This window comes from Triturus cristatus, chromosome 3_1 (genome assembly GCF_964204655.1).
Source record: "Triturus cristatus chromosome 3_1, aTriCri1.1, whole genome shotgun sequence".
NCBI lineage: Eukaryota > Metazoa > Chordata > Amphibia > Caudata > Salamandridae > Triturus > Triturus cristatus.
Window position 1 is genome coordinate 334,304,179 of NC_140583.1, and position 12,445 is coordinate 334,316,623.

General features: G+C 41.6%; 1 protein-coding gene across 1 annotated transcript in view; it reads right to left on the bottom strand.

The window, feature by feature from the left end:
* The window catches only part of SEC11A (SEC11 homolog A, signal peptidase complex subunit), a 436,958-nt gene that overhangs the window by 72,446 nt on the left and 352,067 nt on the right, over positions 1 to 12,445 (bottom strand). Inside the window, exon 5 of the mRNA XM_085644052.1 lies at positions 7,973 to 8,122. Within this exon, the coding sequence (XP_085500178.1) occupies positions 7,973 to 8,122 (150 nt within the window). The remainder of the gene's footprint in view (positions 1 to 7,972; positions 8,123 to 12,445) is intronic.

The window sequence follows — 12,445 nt, forward strand, 5'->3', positions numbered from 1 at the left end:
ATTTTAATGTCCATATGGACACTGCGAGTTGCTCTTTAGCCACACAATTAGGAGATACCCTAAAAAGTTTAAATTTGACGCAAAATTATCTCCAACTCATGCAGCCGGACATATTTTAGACCTCCTTTTTACTAATGACCCGGTCATTACGGTGGAAGAGCCTCTACCTGTGACCTGGTCGGACCATATGTTGGTCACATTTAGGATGAGTCGGAAGGTCTCTGACAGCCACAGTAGGTCTATCACAGAGAATAGAAGAAATTGGAGGAAGGGTACGCTTGAATCAATGGGGGATGAATTATATAATACTTCCCCCGTACTGTCTGGGAATCCTACTTTTGATGCTCCCCTTTTTAATTCGTGGATCAATGCAGCCCTTGATAAGGTAGCACCGATCAGATCATGTAAAGTGTTTAGGAGCAAACCATCAGCACCGTGGTTTAATATGGAGCTCCGTAGAGAAAAAAGCCGATTTAAGAGACTCGAGCGAGTCTGGAGAAAGGACTACGAATCCTCAGCTAAAGGTGTATATAAGGCAGCACTGAGAAAATTCCATACTTTGAAACATAGGACTATGAGAGACTATATGGCAAAACAAATTATGGATGCTGACAATTCCCCCAGAGAGATTTTTAGGATAGTAGAGGGTTTTATAAAAAGCACGATCTTACCATCTCTGGCACTCTGTGAGGAACTTGCTGCATTCTTCCACAATAAAATTTTGTCCATTTACTCTGCCTTTCCGGTGGCGGAAATGCAGGATGTGGCAACTCTCGACACATCAGACAAATGGTCAACCTTCGCCCGTTTGAGAAGGAAGTATCATTGAAGGAATTAATGAAAGTTAAGTCAGGTTCCCCTCTTGACCCCTGTCCTGCCAGATTCTTTAAACTTCTAGCGCCCATGCTCAATGACACCTTGAATCCACTCTGGAACACCTCTTTGGAGACTGGAATATTTCCATCAGACTGGAAAAAAGCCTTTGTTCGGCCTATCCTCAAGAAAGAGGATGCCGACCCAGCAGAGCTACAAAATGTTTAGACCCATATCTCTACTGCCGGCTCCAGCTAGAATCCTAGAAAAGGAAGTCCAGAGGCAACTCTCAGACTTCCTTGAATCTAATAACTATCTACATGATTCCCAGTCGGGTTTTAGGGCAGGATATAGCCCTCCTAGAAGTTGCAGAGTCGATTCGTGAAACCCTTGACCTAGGAAACTGTGCAATGTTGGTGCTGCTGGATTTATCCGCAGCATTTGACACGGTCTCCCATAAGATCCTCCTGAATAGGTTACATCATGTAGGAGTGACGGGGACCGTGTTGCGATGGTTTCAGTCATTTCTGGAAGGCAAATAGCAACAGGTTTTTCTACATCCTCATGTTTCCAGTTCTAGGTCTATGTCACAGGGGGTACCACAGGGTTCTGCATTGAACCCCTTCACTTTTTAATGTCTATCTTGCACCTCTGCGGCAATTGTGGAAAAATGGGGTGTGCGTGTTGTCTCGTATGCAGATGACACGCAACTTATCTTCTCCTTTAAAGAACAAAGCGAGACAGCCTTCACTAATTTTAGGCAGTGCCTTTTAAATATCTCCTCCTGGATGACAGATAGCTGCTTAAAACTAAATACTGATAAGACTGAGGTCTTATTTTTCAATCAACCTATTCCGCCACGTACCTAGTTATGGTGGACAGCAGAGTTAAAACCTCCTCCGGTACCTGTAACCTCGGCGAGGAATTTGGGTTTCAGGTTTGATTGCCAACTTACAGGCAAGGCACAAATTACGCATGTTTCCTCTCAGTGTTTTTGGAGACTGAAGGCATTACGTAGGTTTCTTCACTTCCTACCTATGAACTGTAGGAAGTCAGTGGTTTATGCCCTTATCACTTCCCAACTTGACTACGCTAATAGCCTGTATATTGGTCTCCCTGACTATCTGATGAGGAGACTACAGCGTATCCAAAATGCAGCAGCTAGGCTCATTAGAAATGTGCCACTACGATATCACATTACTCCCCATTTGCGCAGCCTGAATTGGCTCCCTGTAAGGAAAATAGTTCAGTTCAAAGCTCTTGTGTTGGCTCAAAGCAATAAGAGGGGTAGGTCCTCTCTATCGGAAGCGGAGGCTCCAGAAATACCATCAAGCAAGAACGCTTAGATCAAACAGCTGTAATCTTTTGGTTACTCCGCGCTTTAAGAAGGCAAGGACGGGTGGGCGCGCTTTTTCCGTTCAAACAGCGATGTTATGGAATACACGGCCGAATGATCTCCGACAGCTAGATGCGGAACTGCCTTTTAGGAAGGCCCTGAAAACTTGGTTGGTTGGGCTACCTTAGAGACAGGTACTCCCTCTAGCCTTTCTCTCTCCCTCCTTTAACTTGCTGGATGCTAGCGCCGGGACACTTCCGTTGGAAGTAGCTGTGCGCTCTAGAAATGTCAATAATAATAATAATAAATAAAACGTCAGGCACCTTTTCTTATCCGGTGTATGCAGTGATCTTTCCGCTACTGCCTGCGGATTCTGGAACAATGATTTAAGCACAGGAGGTTAATTTAGATGAAAATCCGTAGGGACTTTTGGAATAAACCTGGGGTTCGTTCTTAGAACCAGTGTCCTCCTTAAACTGCAAGAAAGGCTCCCTGATGGTGAATGCTTGTATTCCACTCACTCTTCTGGCTGATGTTAGAGCTAGTAGCAATGCCACTTTCCAGGTTAGGATTTGGTCTCTGCCTTATGAATAGGTTTAACAGGGCTCTTCATCAGCTGTGCCAATTTGCCAGGCTGGAGGAGGAGACTTTATCAGAGGGAAGACTCTGAATAAACCTTTAAGAAATTGTATACTATTTCTATTAGACCATAATGATGGAGATCCAGATGAAGACCTCTATCTGATTGCAGCGAAGTCCATTTTGACAGAAAAATGAACAAAGCCTATTTAGCCAATGCTAGCAGGTAAGGCAAGATTTGCTCTGGAGGCGATAAGAGTGGGTGATTTTTTGACTTTTGGAACCATAAGCAAAAACGCCTCAATTGTAATCTGTATGCCTGGTCAGCATTATCAGCTCTGGCAAGAATAGGTCTTCATAGTATTCAGAAGCCAAGCAGATCAGTGTTGGTAGGTCGGATTCATATGAAGGACTTTGTTGCGACTCATTGATAATTAGTCCCTCTGAGGTTTTAGCAGAATGTGACTTCTTTGACAGCAGCAGTTGTAGTTCTGTGCACTAATGTCTGCCATCGTGGAGCAATCAAAAATATTCAACACAGGTGGAGGGAGTGGAGGGGGGGGGGGAAGGGAAGGTTGTTGAGGTTTATTGTTGAGTGTACGCAAAGATCCCTGACCACCTGTTTGAAAACATATTCCTCCAAGACCCTTCTTGAGGGTGCCTGCTTGTGTAAAACCAGCATTTCCAGTTCTCGAGTCGCAAGAGATTTAGTGTGCGTTTGCCCCAGAAAATGTTGTTCAGAACGGACCAATTTATTTCCTATTAGTAGCAGCTGCTTTTAGTCCTACTCAATGTATCTGCCAATCAGTTGTTCATACCTGGCAGATGTTTTGCTAATAATGTCTTCCAAGGTGTCAAAGCCCTTTTTCCATATTTATTGTGCCTTCTTGGATAGGATCAAAGATCTTGTCACCCAGTTTGTTCAGATAGTGCATATTGGTTGTGTTGTCTGTGCATATTAGTACTGATGCGCCGATTATTCTCAGCATGAATGCTTGGAGGGCAAATTAAATTAATCTGTACTCCAAGACGTTTCTTTGTTTGAGTTGTGGTCCATTTTCAGCATATTTGGAGGTCCTGAAAAGGAGCCTGCTAGGGAGGCGTCTGTAGTAATTAAATAATCGGGTATTTGAGATAAGAATGTTAGACCCGATGAAAGATTGTCTGTCCACCAAGGTAGAGCCTTTGTTATAGTTTGCGTGATCTTGATGATATCGTCAAATGAGACTTCTATTTGAATCCATGGTTTGTCTAATCCTTTCTGTAAAGGTCTTATTCTCAGACGGGCAAATGACACTAGGAAGATAGCAGATGACATTCCTAGAAGTGATCTAAGCAGGCAAACTGAAAACTGACTTTATTTTTGATAGTTTGTGTGCTAAAATTGCAAGTCTTTTCTGCCTTTCTTCTGATAGAGTGCCTTGTCTTGGAGTCTATTCAGGAATGGTCCCAGAAATATTATCCTTGTTGAAGGATCGACTTCTGAAAGTTGACTGTTATACCAAAGTTAGGAGCAACTGTGGGCTTTCGATGCTTGGTGGGCAGATGGCACTCTTATGAGCCAATCGTCGAGGTACAGCAAAACATGAAAACCTCTTTGCCGTAGGTGGGCTACCACTGGGGCGAGCCACTTTGTAAAGATGCGAGGGGCTGACCGGATACCAAAAGGGAGGACTTTGAATTGATAGTGGGTGCCTGCTACGGTGAATCTGAGCAACGTGCAATGTGTTAGATTAATAGGGATATGAAAATAAGTGCCCTGTAGATATAACGGTGTCATGTAAATCTCTGTGATTGAGGAGATGCAGGTTGTTTTGGAGAGTTATACGAAAAGATTGCTTTTCAAGTATTTGTTCAATTTTCTGAGATCTAAAATGTGCCGGCATTACCCAGATTTCTTCTTTAGGAGTAAAAAAACAAGAGTAGAAACCCATTCCTTTTTGAGAATATGGGACTTTCTCTATGGCTCCTTTGCACAGCATGGCTAGCACTTCTATCTGAAGTAGATGTTGATGAAGTGGAAGCGCTCCTTTAAGTGGAGTGGTGGGCAGAATCCGGGTGAATTCTAAAGAATAACCGTGTGTGATGAGTTCCAGTACTCATTTGTCAGAAGTCATTTTCCGCTATGGATAGGAAAACATTTACATTTTTGTCCCCACAGGTTGGTAATCTGTAGGGGGTATAACCGGTTGTTGGTAAGGTGGTCCATATGGCTCCTGAAAGGGCTGATAATGCGGAACATCTGGAATCCCCGCTGTATGAATACAAGCCTCCTCACATGCCCCTTTGAAAAGGCACTTTCCTCATTTATAAGGTGCCCAAGGACCTTGTTGTATCTGTGTCCGCCTTTATGCTTCACAGGTGTCGTCCATGTGCTTGCCAAACAGAGCCTCTCTGTCAAACGGCATATTTAATATCTTACTCTGTACTTCCGGCCTAAATTTATTATTACCTTCAGCTATCCTTGATCTCTAAAACCTGCTGACCCAGCAAGTTACCCAAATCCTGTCAAAGTTATAGCCATATTGCAATCTATAATTTCAGATGATGATCTCTCTCCCTGCTGCAGTATTTTCTTTGCCTCCGCTCTTTAATTCGTAGGCAGAGGATCTATATATGTGCCGATGTTTGACCAGTATTGCAATTGAATTGACCACTAGAACTGTTGTTGCAGCCATAGTCGAGAACCTTTTCCCTATATTATCAAGGCGTCTGTCTGGTGTGTCAGGCGGGTTTGATACCGGTGTTGAAGGATTCTTGGACCAGCACTGGGCCGCATGTGTCACCACAGTGTCTGGCTTTGGGTGTCCAACCAGACATGCCAGTGAATCCTCAGGAGCCTTGTGTATTTTTTTTTTTTTTTTTTTTATCAATCCTTGGCAGGACAGCGGACACTGTGGCAGGTTTCCCCATTTTCTTCATTCCTTCTACCTAAATATAATCCTATTGGGATCACTAACAGACATTTCAGTGTATTACTTGATTGTTAGAGGTAGCTGGAATTGTTTGGCAGCTCTCTCCGTGAGTATGAAACCTCTGATATCATCCAGTGTGGAGTCGACCGTTTGTGGCACAGGTGGAGAGGGTGTTGGAATGAGATAATCATCCCATTCGTTTGGAAGAAACTGATTATCAGAGATTTTGCCTTCCTTCCTATTCTCATCCAAGAAGACGGATTGTCCAATGGTGGCATAGCGATTTTAGACGCAGGAGTAACTCTAGTAGTTGCACGTGGCCACGTGGAATCAGGGGATCTCGGTGTTGGCACGTGGGGATGCAGAGATGCGGACTTTGTGGGTTCAAGGAGTCGTTTGCAATAGTCCTGAAACATGCCCTGTAGGTCTTGTACTAGAGCTACAGGAACCAGAACCATACACTCTTGATATGGAGGTGGAGTGAAATGCTGAAAAGGATTCACTTACTGCCTAGGCTTTTGAATTTATTGTGGTCTTTCATTTCATAGACCTGTTCATATTAGTCCCCTTCATCCTCCTCTTGGTACTTAACATTAGGTTCCGAGGGACTACGGGCTGCACCAAACGGGCCATCATCATCAGAGTCCTCCACATCCAACAGATGGCTTAGAGGCAGACCCCTTGCTAGGCAAGTGCGCTTTGGGAATAAGTGTTTTTGCACTGGTTTTTATGTCATCGCCGACGACATACGGTCATGCATCAATTGTAACGTTGGCGGTTTCTTGGTCTGTGGTCTTACCATCGACAATGGTGGCTTCACCGAAGGATGTCATCGTCAACGGTGTCGGTATGGTGGCAGTCAACGGGGTTGTCTATGGGGCTATTGTCATCGTCATCACTGCCTTTCACTTAGGTATTTTTCATGGCGATGCATTTGCCTGGATTTCATGGTTGATGGCTCCGAGGAGGATTTTCTAGGATGTAAAACTAGACTTGAAGAGGGGTGGTAGGCTCTGATCTTGTGGCCTCTGAGGATATTTTCTCCTTTATGCAAAACATGTCCACTCCTTGTGCACAAAATCTAAAAAGTTACACATGTGGTCAGAATCTGGAACAATACTATGGAGACGATTTGTAGTGTAGAATACTTCATTATGGTGTGCCGGTTGAGGATTGTGGAATGTGAGATGTGATGAAATTCTATGAAATGTCAGCTGTGGTTTTGCATCTCAGCTGGAGGTCATCTATATGCTAATTCTGAGTGCTTGATTAATATAGCTAGAACATAACAGAAGAATCTGAGTGGATTTCTACAGATACATGCGCATGTCCCTCAAATCTTGGGTACACAGGAAACAAGTCTCTATAAGGGCTTTTGGAGGAAATATAACTACTGGTCTCCCGCAAGATATATATATACATATAAATCTCTATAAGGGCTTTTGGAGGAAATATAACTACTGGTCTCCCACAAGATATATATATTCATATATATATATATATATATATATATATATATATATATATATATATATATCTTGTGTGTGACCAGATCTACAAATATATCTATAGATATATATATCTGAAGTCCACCCCCACTCACAAAAGAACGGGTCCATCACTTGCTCGGTAACATCAAGTGATCTTTAATGCCATTACATCAGGCGCATAGCGCTGACATGCTATGTTCATGAAACGCTTGGGCACACGCGTTTCAGCCTTGCGGCTTTCCTCAGTGCCAGTTCCACATCAACTCCCACTGGAGTATGATGTTGGCCTAACCTCCACTGTATGTGCAGCTCCCCAGGCTGATCGACGCAAGGTTTTGTGTGTCTTGCTGCGAGTGCACATTAATTGGCCACCCGAACACCCAGTGGTGTCCCAAACCGGTTGGCCATGGTCCTCAAAACCACTGTGGCAGCCTTTCTAAGGTAGACCTTGATGGTCACTTGTATGTCACCTTCACACAGTCAATACTGCTTCCTCTTTCCCCTTGCAGCAAGATAGATAGATATAGTGCAACAATGCGTACAGGGCAGGTTTAATTAGAATTCCCATGAACTGGACAAGGCTGAATAAAAAAAAAAATGTATTAACAGTGCATTATGACACCGTCATGAAGTCCTAGGATGACTTATCCACTAGGTAAAGGAGGGTTCCTACAACGTATGGAACCTGGTGCCTTTTATATTTAAGGAGTATTTATTAGCACGTTTTATATATTGTACAAATGGTTTATAGTGTACAAACATATATATATATAGTATTTAATTTCTATAGAGTTCTGCATACATTTCCAAATCAGTGTTACTACAGAGCCTATACTTACTTTTCATGAATTTTAAGTACACGATGAACAATAGGAATCTCCCTCCCTTCTATCCTAAAGACCACAATTTCCCCAACACGGATAGGATCTTCCACTCGATTTGTCAGGAAAAGCAGGTCACCTCTGTGAAATGCAGGCTCCATGCTGCCACTGAAATACAATGAGGAATTGCAAGACGTTAATGTAAAAATATACATTATCAGACAACGCAAGCTGACTCCAAATGCTCTTAGACAAAGTCTGAATAAAAGAAACATTCAAGAGTTGGATCGTTGCTCCAAGCTCTGCTAAGAATTTTGATAGGAAGATCGAATCATACAGTCTGTTTCAGTAACCAATTCATTCTATAAAAATCAAAAAACGGTTTAAAGTGAAGGTATTGGAGGACAACTAGCAAACAATTTCTGGATTTCTATCTTGTAGGCAGGCAACAAGGATTGTTTTCTGTCAGAAAGCCTGGATACCTTAGAATGTTTGAAAATAGGTTTGGCGGTTTAGAGATAGGAGGCCCTAAAATCCTCATTTGACTGGGACTGCAGGGGCAACCAAAATAGTGTCTAGACGGCACACAGCATATGGCCCGACTTCCCAGAGACATTAAAATCTACCTCGGATGACTGGAGTTACTTTAGCACAGGGGTAGAAAAGTTACAGTAATTTTGTCACTCGCTCCCGATGTTTTATTATTTTAAGTTTTTGATATTCGGTTTCACCTAGGGTCTGCCCCAAGTATTATAAGGGATGTACTTAAAAGAATTACAGAAATGGTTACATAAACTACACTGATGCAAAAGGAATACTGTAGAATTGAGGCAGCTAACAAACTAAGCGGCAGCAACGTTGTAGTTTTCAAATATTAGGTTTTATTCCTCAGAAGTACACATAGAAAAGGACCCATGGCTATCAGGCCAGTGGCTCAGGAGAAAACTCAGAAGGTTTTGACCAATTCTACTGGCAACCCGAGATAGGTTCTAGAATAAAACACCATTATACAATAGGAGACAAACATATTAGAAAGTAGCAGGGCAGAGTAAAAAAAAAACATGCATAACAGGAAACATATGTGAAGGATACTACATCATCAACCCCCCGATAAAAAGAAAATCAAGATAAATCATAATCATTAAAATGGAGTGGTAAACTAGAGACTTTTTCAGTACAAACAGGTTATGAATTAGAAGAAGAACTTGCCATGCGTGCATACTGTGGACTCTGAGTGATAAGATTGAGACACCGGAGTATAGAGTCAAAAGGTTTGGTTTTCTTAACAAGTAAACTATGTGAGGCACACTGTGAACTTTCAGGTGAAACCAAATGAGAATCAGAAGGGTGTCCAACAGATTTATGCAGAACACTCATACTATGATGCACACAATGAGAAGATACCTCACCTAACCTAGAAGTACTAGCTTCATAAAAGATAGACTCATAACCAAAAGGAGTATAAGATTTCAAATAAATCTTTGACTGTTAGACTTGGGGGTCTCTAGTTGGCACAGGTATGCACTTGTGACAAATAGGGACCCTCGCCTCTAGTCAGGGTAAAGGGGTACACTCCTAAAATAGCCCATTCTCACCCCCTTGGTAGCTTGGCACGAGCAGACAGGCTTATCTCAGAGGCAGTGTGTAAAGCATTTGTGAACACATATATAGTAATCAAGTGACAACACTACAGATGGACACCACACAGGTTTTATATAAAAAATAAGTATTCTTTATTATAGATTTACCACAAGATCATAAACAACAAAAATCCACAATATGGTTACTTTAAGATGGTAGAATTTAGCTTAGTTCTCTTTAAGTCTGAACTGCGACACTTTAAGTCAATGTACCTTTTAGATGCAACACGCAGGGCAACAAAAGTGTTGCAACGATGTTGATACGATGAAGGTTAGGTGCAAAGAAATACAGGACGTGAAGATCCTCCAGATGCGGCACGCAAATATTTTCTTGGCCTACTTCTGTAAATTCCTATGAATTCACGTAAGTTGTTATCTTCACTTAAAGCAGGGACATATACCATCGGTGCACTTTTGAGTTTCTTTAATAATTGGTCCCCTAATTAGTTCTGGCATGAACCATGACCTTTTATGTTTATTAATCTTTTAATCACTCTCTCGGTCTATTGGCTGCCTTCACTGTGAGTGACAGCATTCTGCTCTTTCACAAGGAGCATATCGGCACACAAAGTAGTTTTGTTCAGTGCCAGGAACTACTGCTGCAATGTGTGCTTTTTGAGACCAAAAACTATTTTTGCTTTTGCCAATGTTTGTTACAATTGTGCGGGCCCAGCAGCTCCCACACCAATAAGGTTTTACAAAAAGCATGCCATAACAAGTCATACATTGACAAAACCAAAAGGCTAACCACCAATTTCAGACCTGCTGGTCTTGCCAATGCTGGTTTATTTTTAGGTTTCTCATAATCTTATTGAAACTGGTTACAATGATTTTCCATTATGAATATCTTTGGGAAATACTAGCATACAACTGGTTACAATGATTTTCCGTTATGAATATCTTTGGGAAATACTAGCATACATCAACACATTTTACCAAATGATGCTGCAAAGAAATGGTACCTAAAAGTTTACAGTAGTTAGGCAGAATTTTCTTTTCCTATTTGGAAAGCAAAAACTCATCAATCTTACTTTCAAGCTTCTGCAAATATTTGCATCTAATCAGAGAGCATTCTGAATGCATTATACATAGCCTCATATTGCTAAACTTTGAAAACGTGCGTACCCATTTTTATACTGGAACCACTGTCCATAGTGCAGTCCGAGCTTACAACATTTATTTAGAGCACTCACCCTAATACAGGCTTTACATTAATGAACCATAAATACAAGTTTGAAGAGCATTAACACATGGACACAAATATTACCTTAACTGCAGACAATACCCTTCCCTAATTGATCCTTAATGTGTTACTGTAAACTGGCAGCCAAAGGGTTTGTGCTGTAGGGGGTAGAGCGTACTTGTCCAAAGGACAAAATACACATTAAAACTTGTTGCCCGTGACCCCAAACAATGTGTCCTGGGTGTCGGGCTATAGGAATTCCACATCCCCGATTATGCATTTTTTACCTGAAACAAAAGGACTAAGAGCAGGAACAGTCACTACCAATTGTTTTAGATTAGTAAAAGCTTCAGTGGTCTCGCAAGTCCACAAGAATTTGATACCCTTCTTAAATAGATGTCTCAAAGGCTGAACCACACAAGCATTAGTATAAAACATGCATAATACTCAGGCTGAGAAATTATCTAAAAGAATCTCTGTCAACGGGCAAAGGGGCTTTTAAAATAGCTTCAACATAGCAAAACTTTGGTTTGATGTTATTGAATGTTAGTGTGACCATGGTAATCTAAATATTAAACTCAAATTTGTACATTTTTCAGATTTCATAGTTATGCCTAATACTGTCCAAATATCAGAATTTTTCTACTTTAGTCTCAGTAAAGACCAGAATATCATCTTGGAAGGCATGGGCATTCTTGAGCTCTTTAAAAAGAATATCCATAACCCTCTGTAAAACGCTGGCCACGGAGGCAAGACCAAATGGCAGCCTTAAGTATTTAGAAGCCCCAAAGGGAGTTGTAAAAGTAGTGCACTCTTAAGACTCATTATTCAAGCAGATTTGATAGTATGCAGAGTGCAAATCTATGGTTGAAAAAATACTTGGATGTGAGGGTGAAAATCGACAATTATGTTGCGATTAAGAGATCTAAAATCCACACAGAGACAACCACTCCCATTCTTCTTTTTAGCTAAAATGATGGGAGATATCCATTCCAGCGAATCTGTGGGCATAATGATACCTTTCCACGTAAGCTTGTTTAGCAATTGTTCCAAATCAGATGAACAAGGATTGGCTATACTGGTGTACCAGGACGTTATGTCCAGGACTATTAACACAGTCTTGTTCCATGGGTGTATCATAAATCATTTTTAGAAAGTCACCATTGTCCCTCACGTAGGATGGTAAGTTAGTTACATCCGATTTTAAAAAGAAGTCAATATACTTAGAAGTGTTTTCCACCATGCTCCCGTTTGCTGATATAATGGGACGTCCGGGGGGCAGCTGGCATTCTTGTGCACCATTTAGAATAAAATAAAAAAAACGGAGTCCTCGGAGTATCGTTTTTAAGGTACATAAATTCATCATGTCAGAGCAAACCTTCATTCCTCCATGGATCTCATTCTTGAGAATAATCCGCTTGTGCCAAAATCATTACTTCCTGCTTGCACCTTCTATAGCAGTCCCTTTGTCCAAGTTGAGAGCGTGCTTCCTGTAGATACATGTTGATAGGCCACTGAACAACATTACCCTCTTTGTCAGAGTTCCGTACTACCACGTGTTTGTTCTTTCTTAATTTTGATACCAGATGGTAGTATTTCCATTTGCTGGCTGTTCTGCCTTCATCGACCGCCTTGTGGATTCTTTTCAAACCCTCAGTGATCAATTTG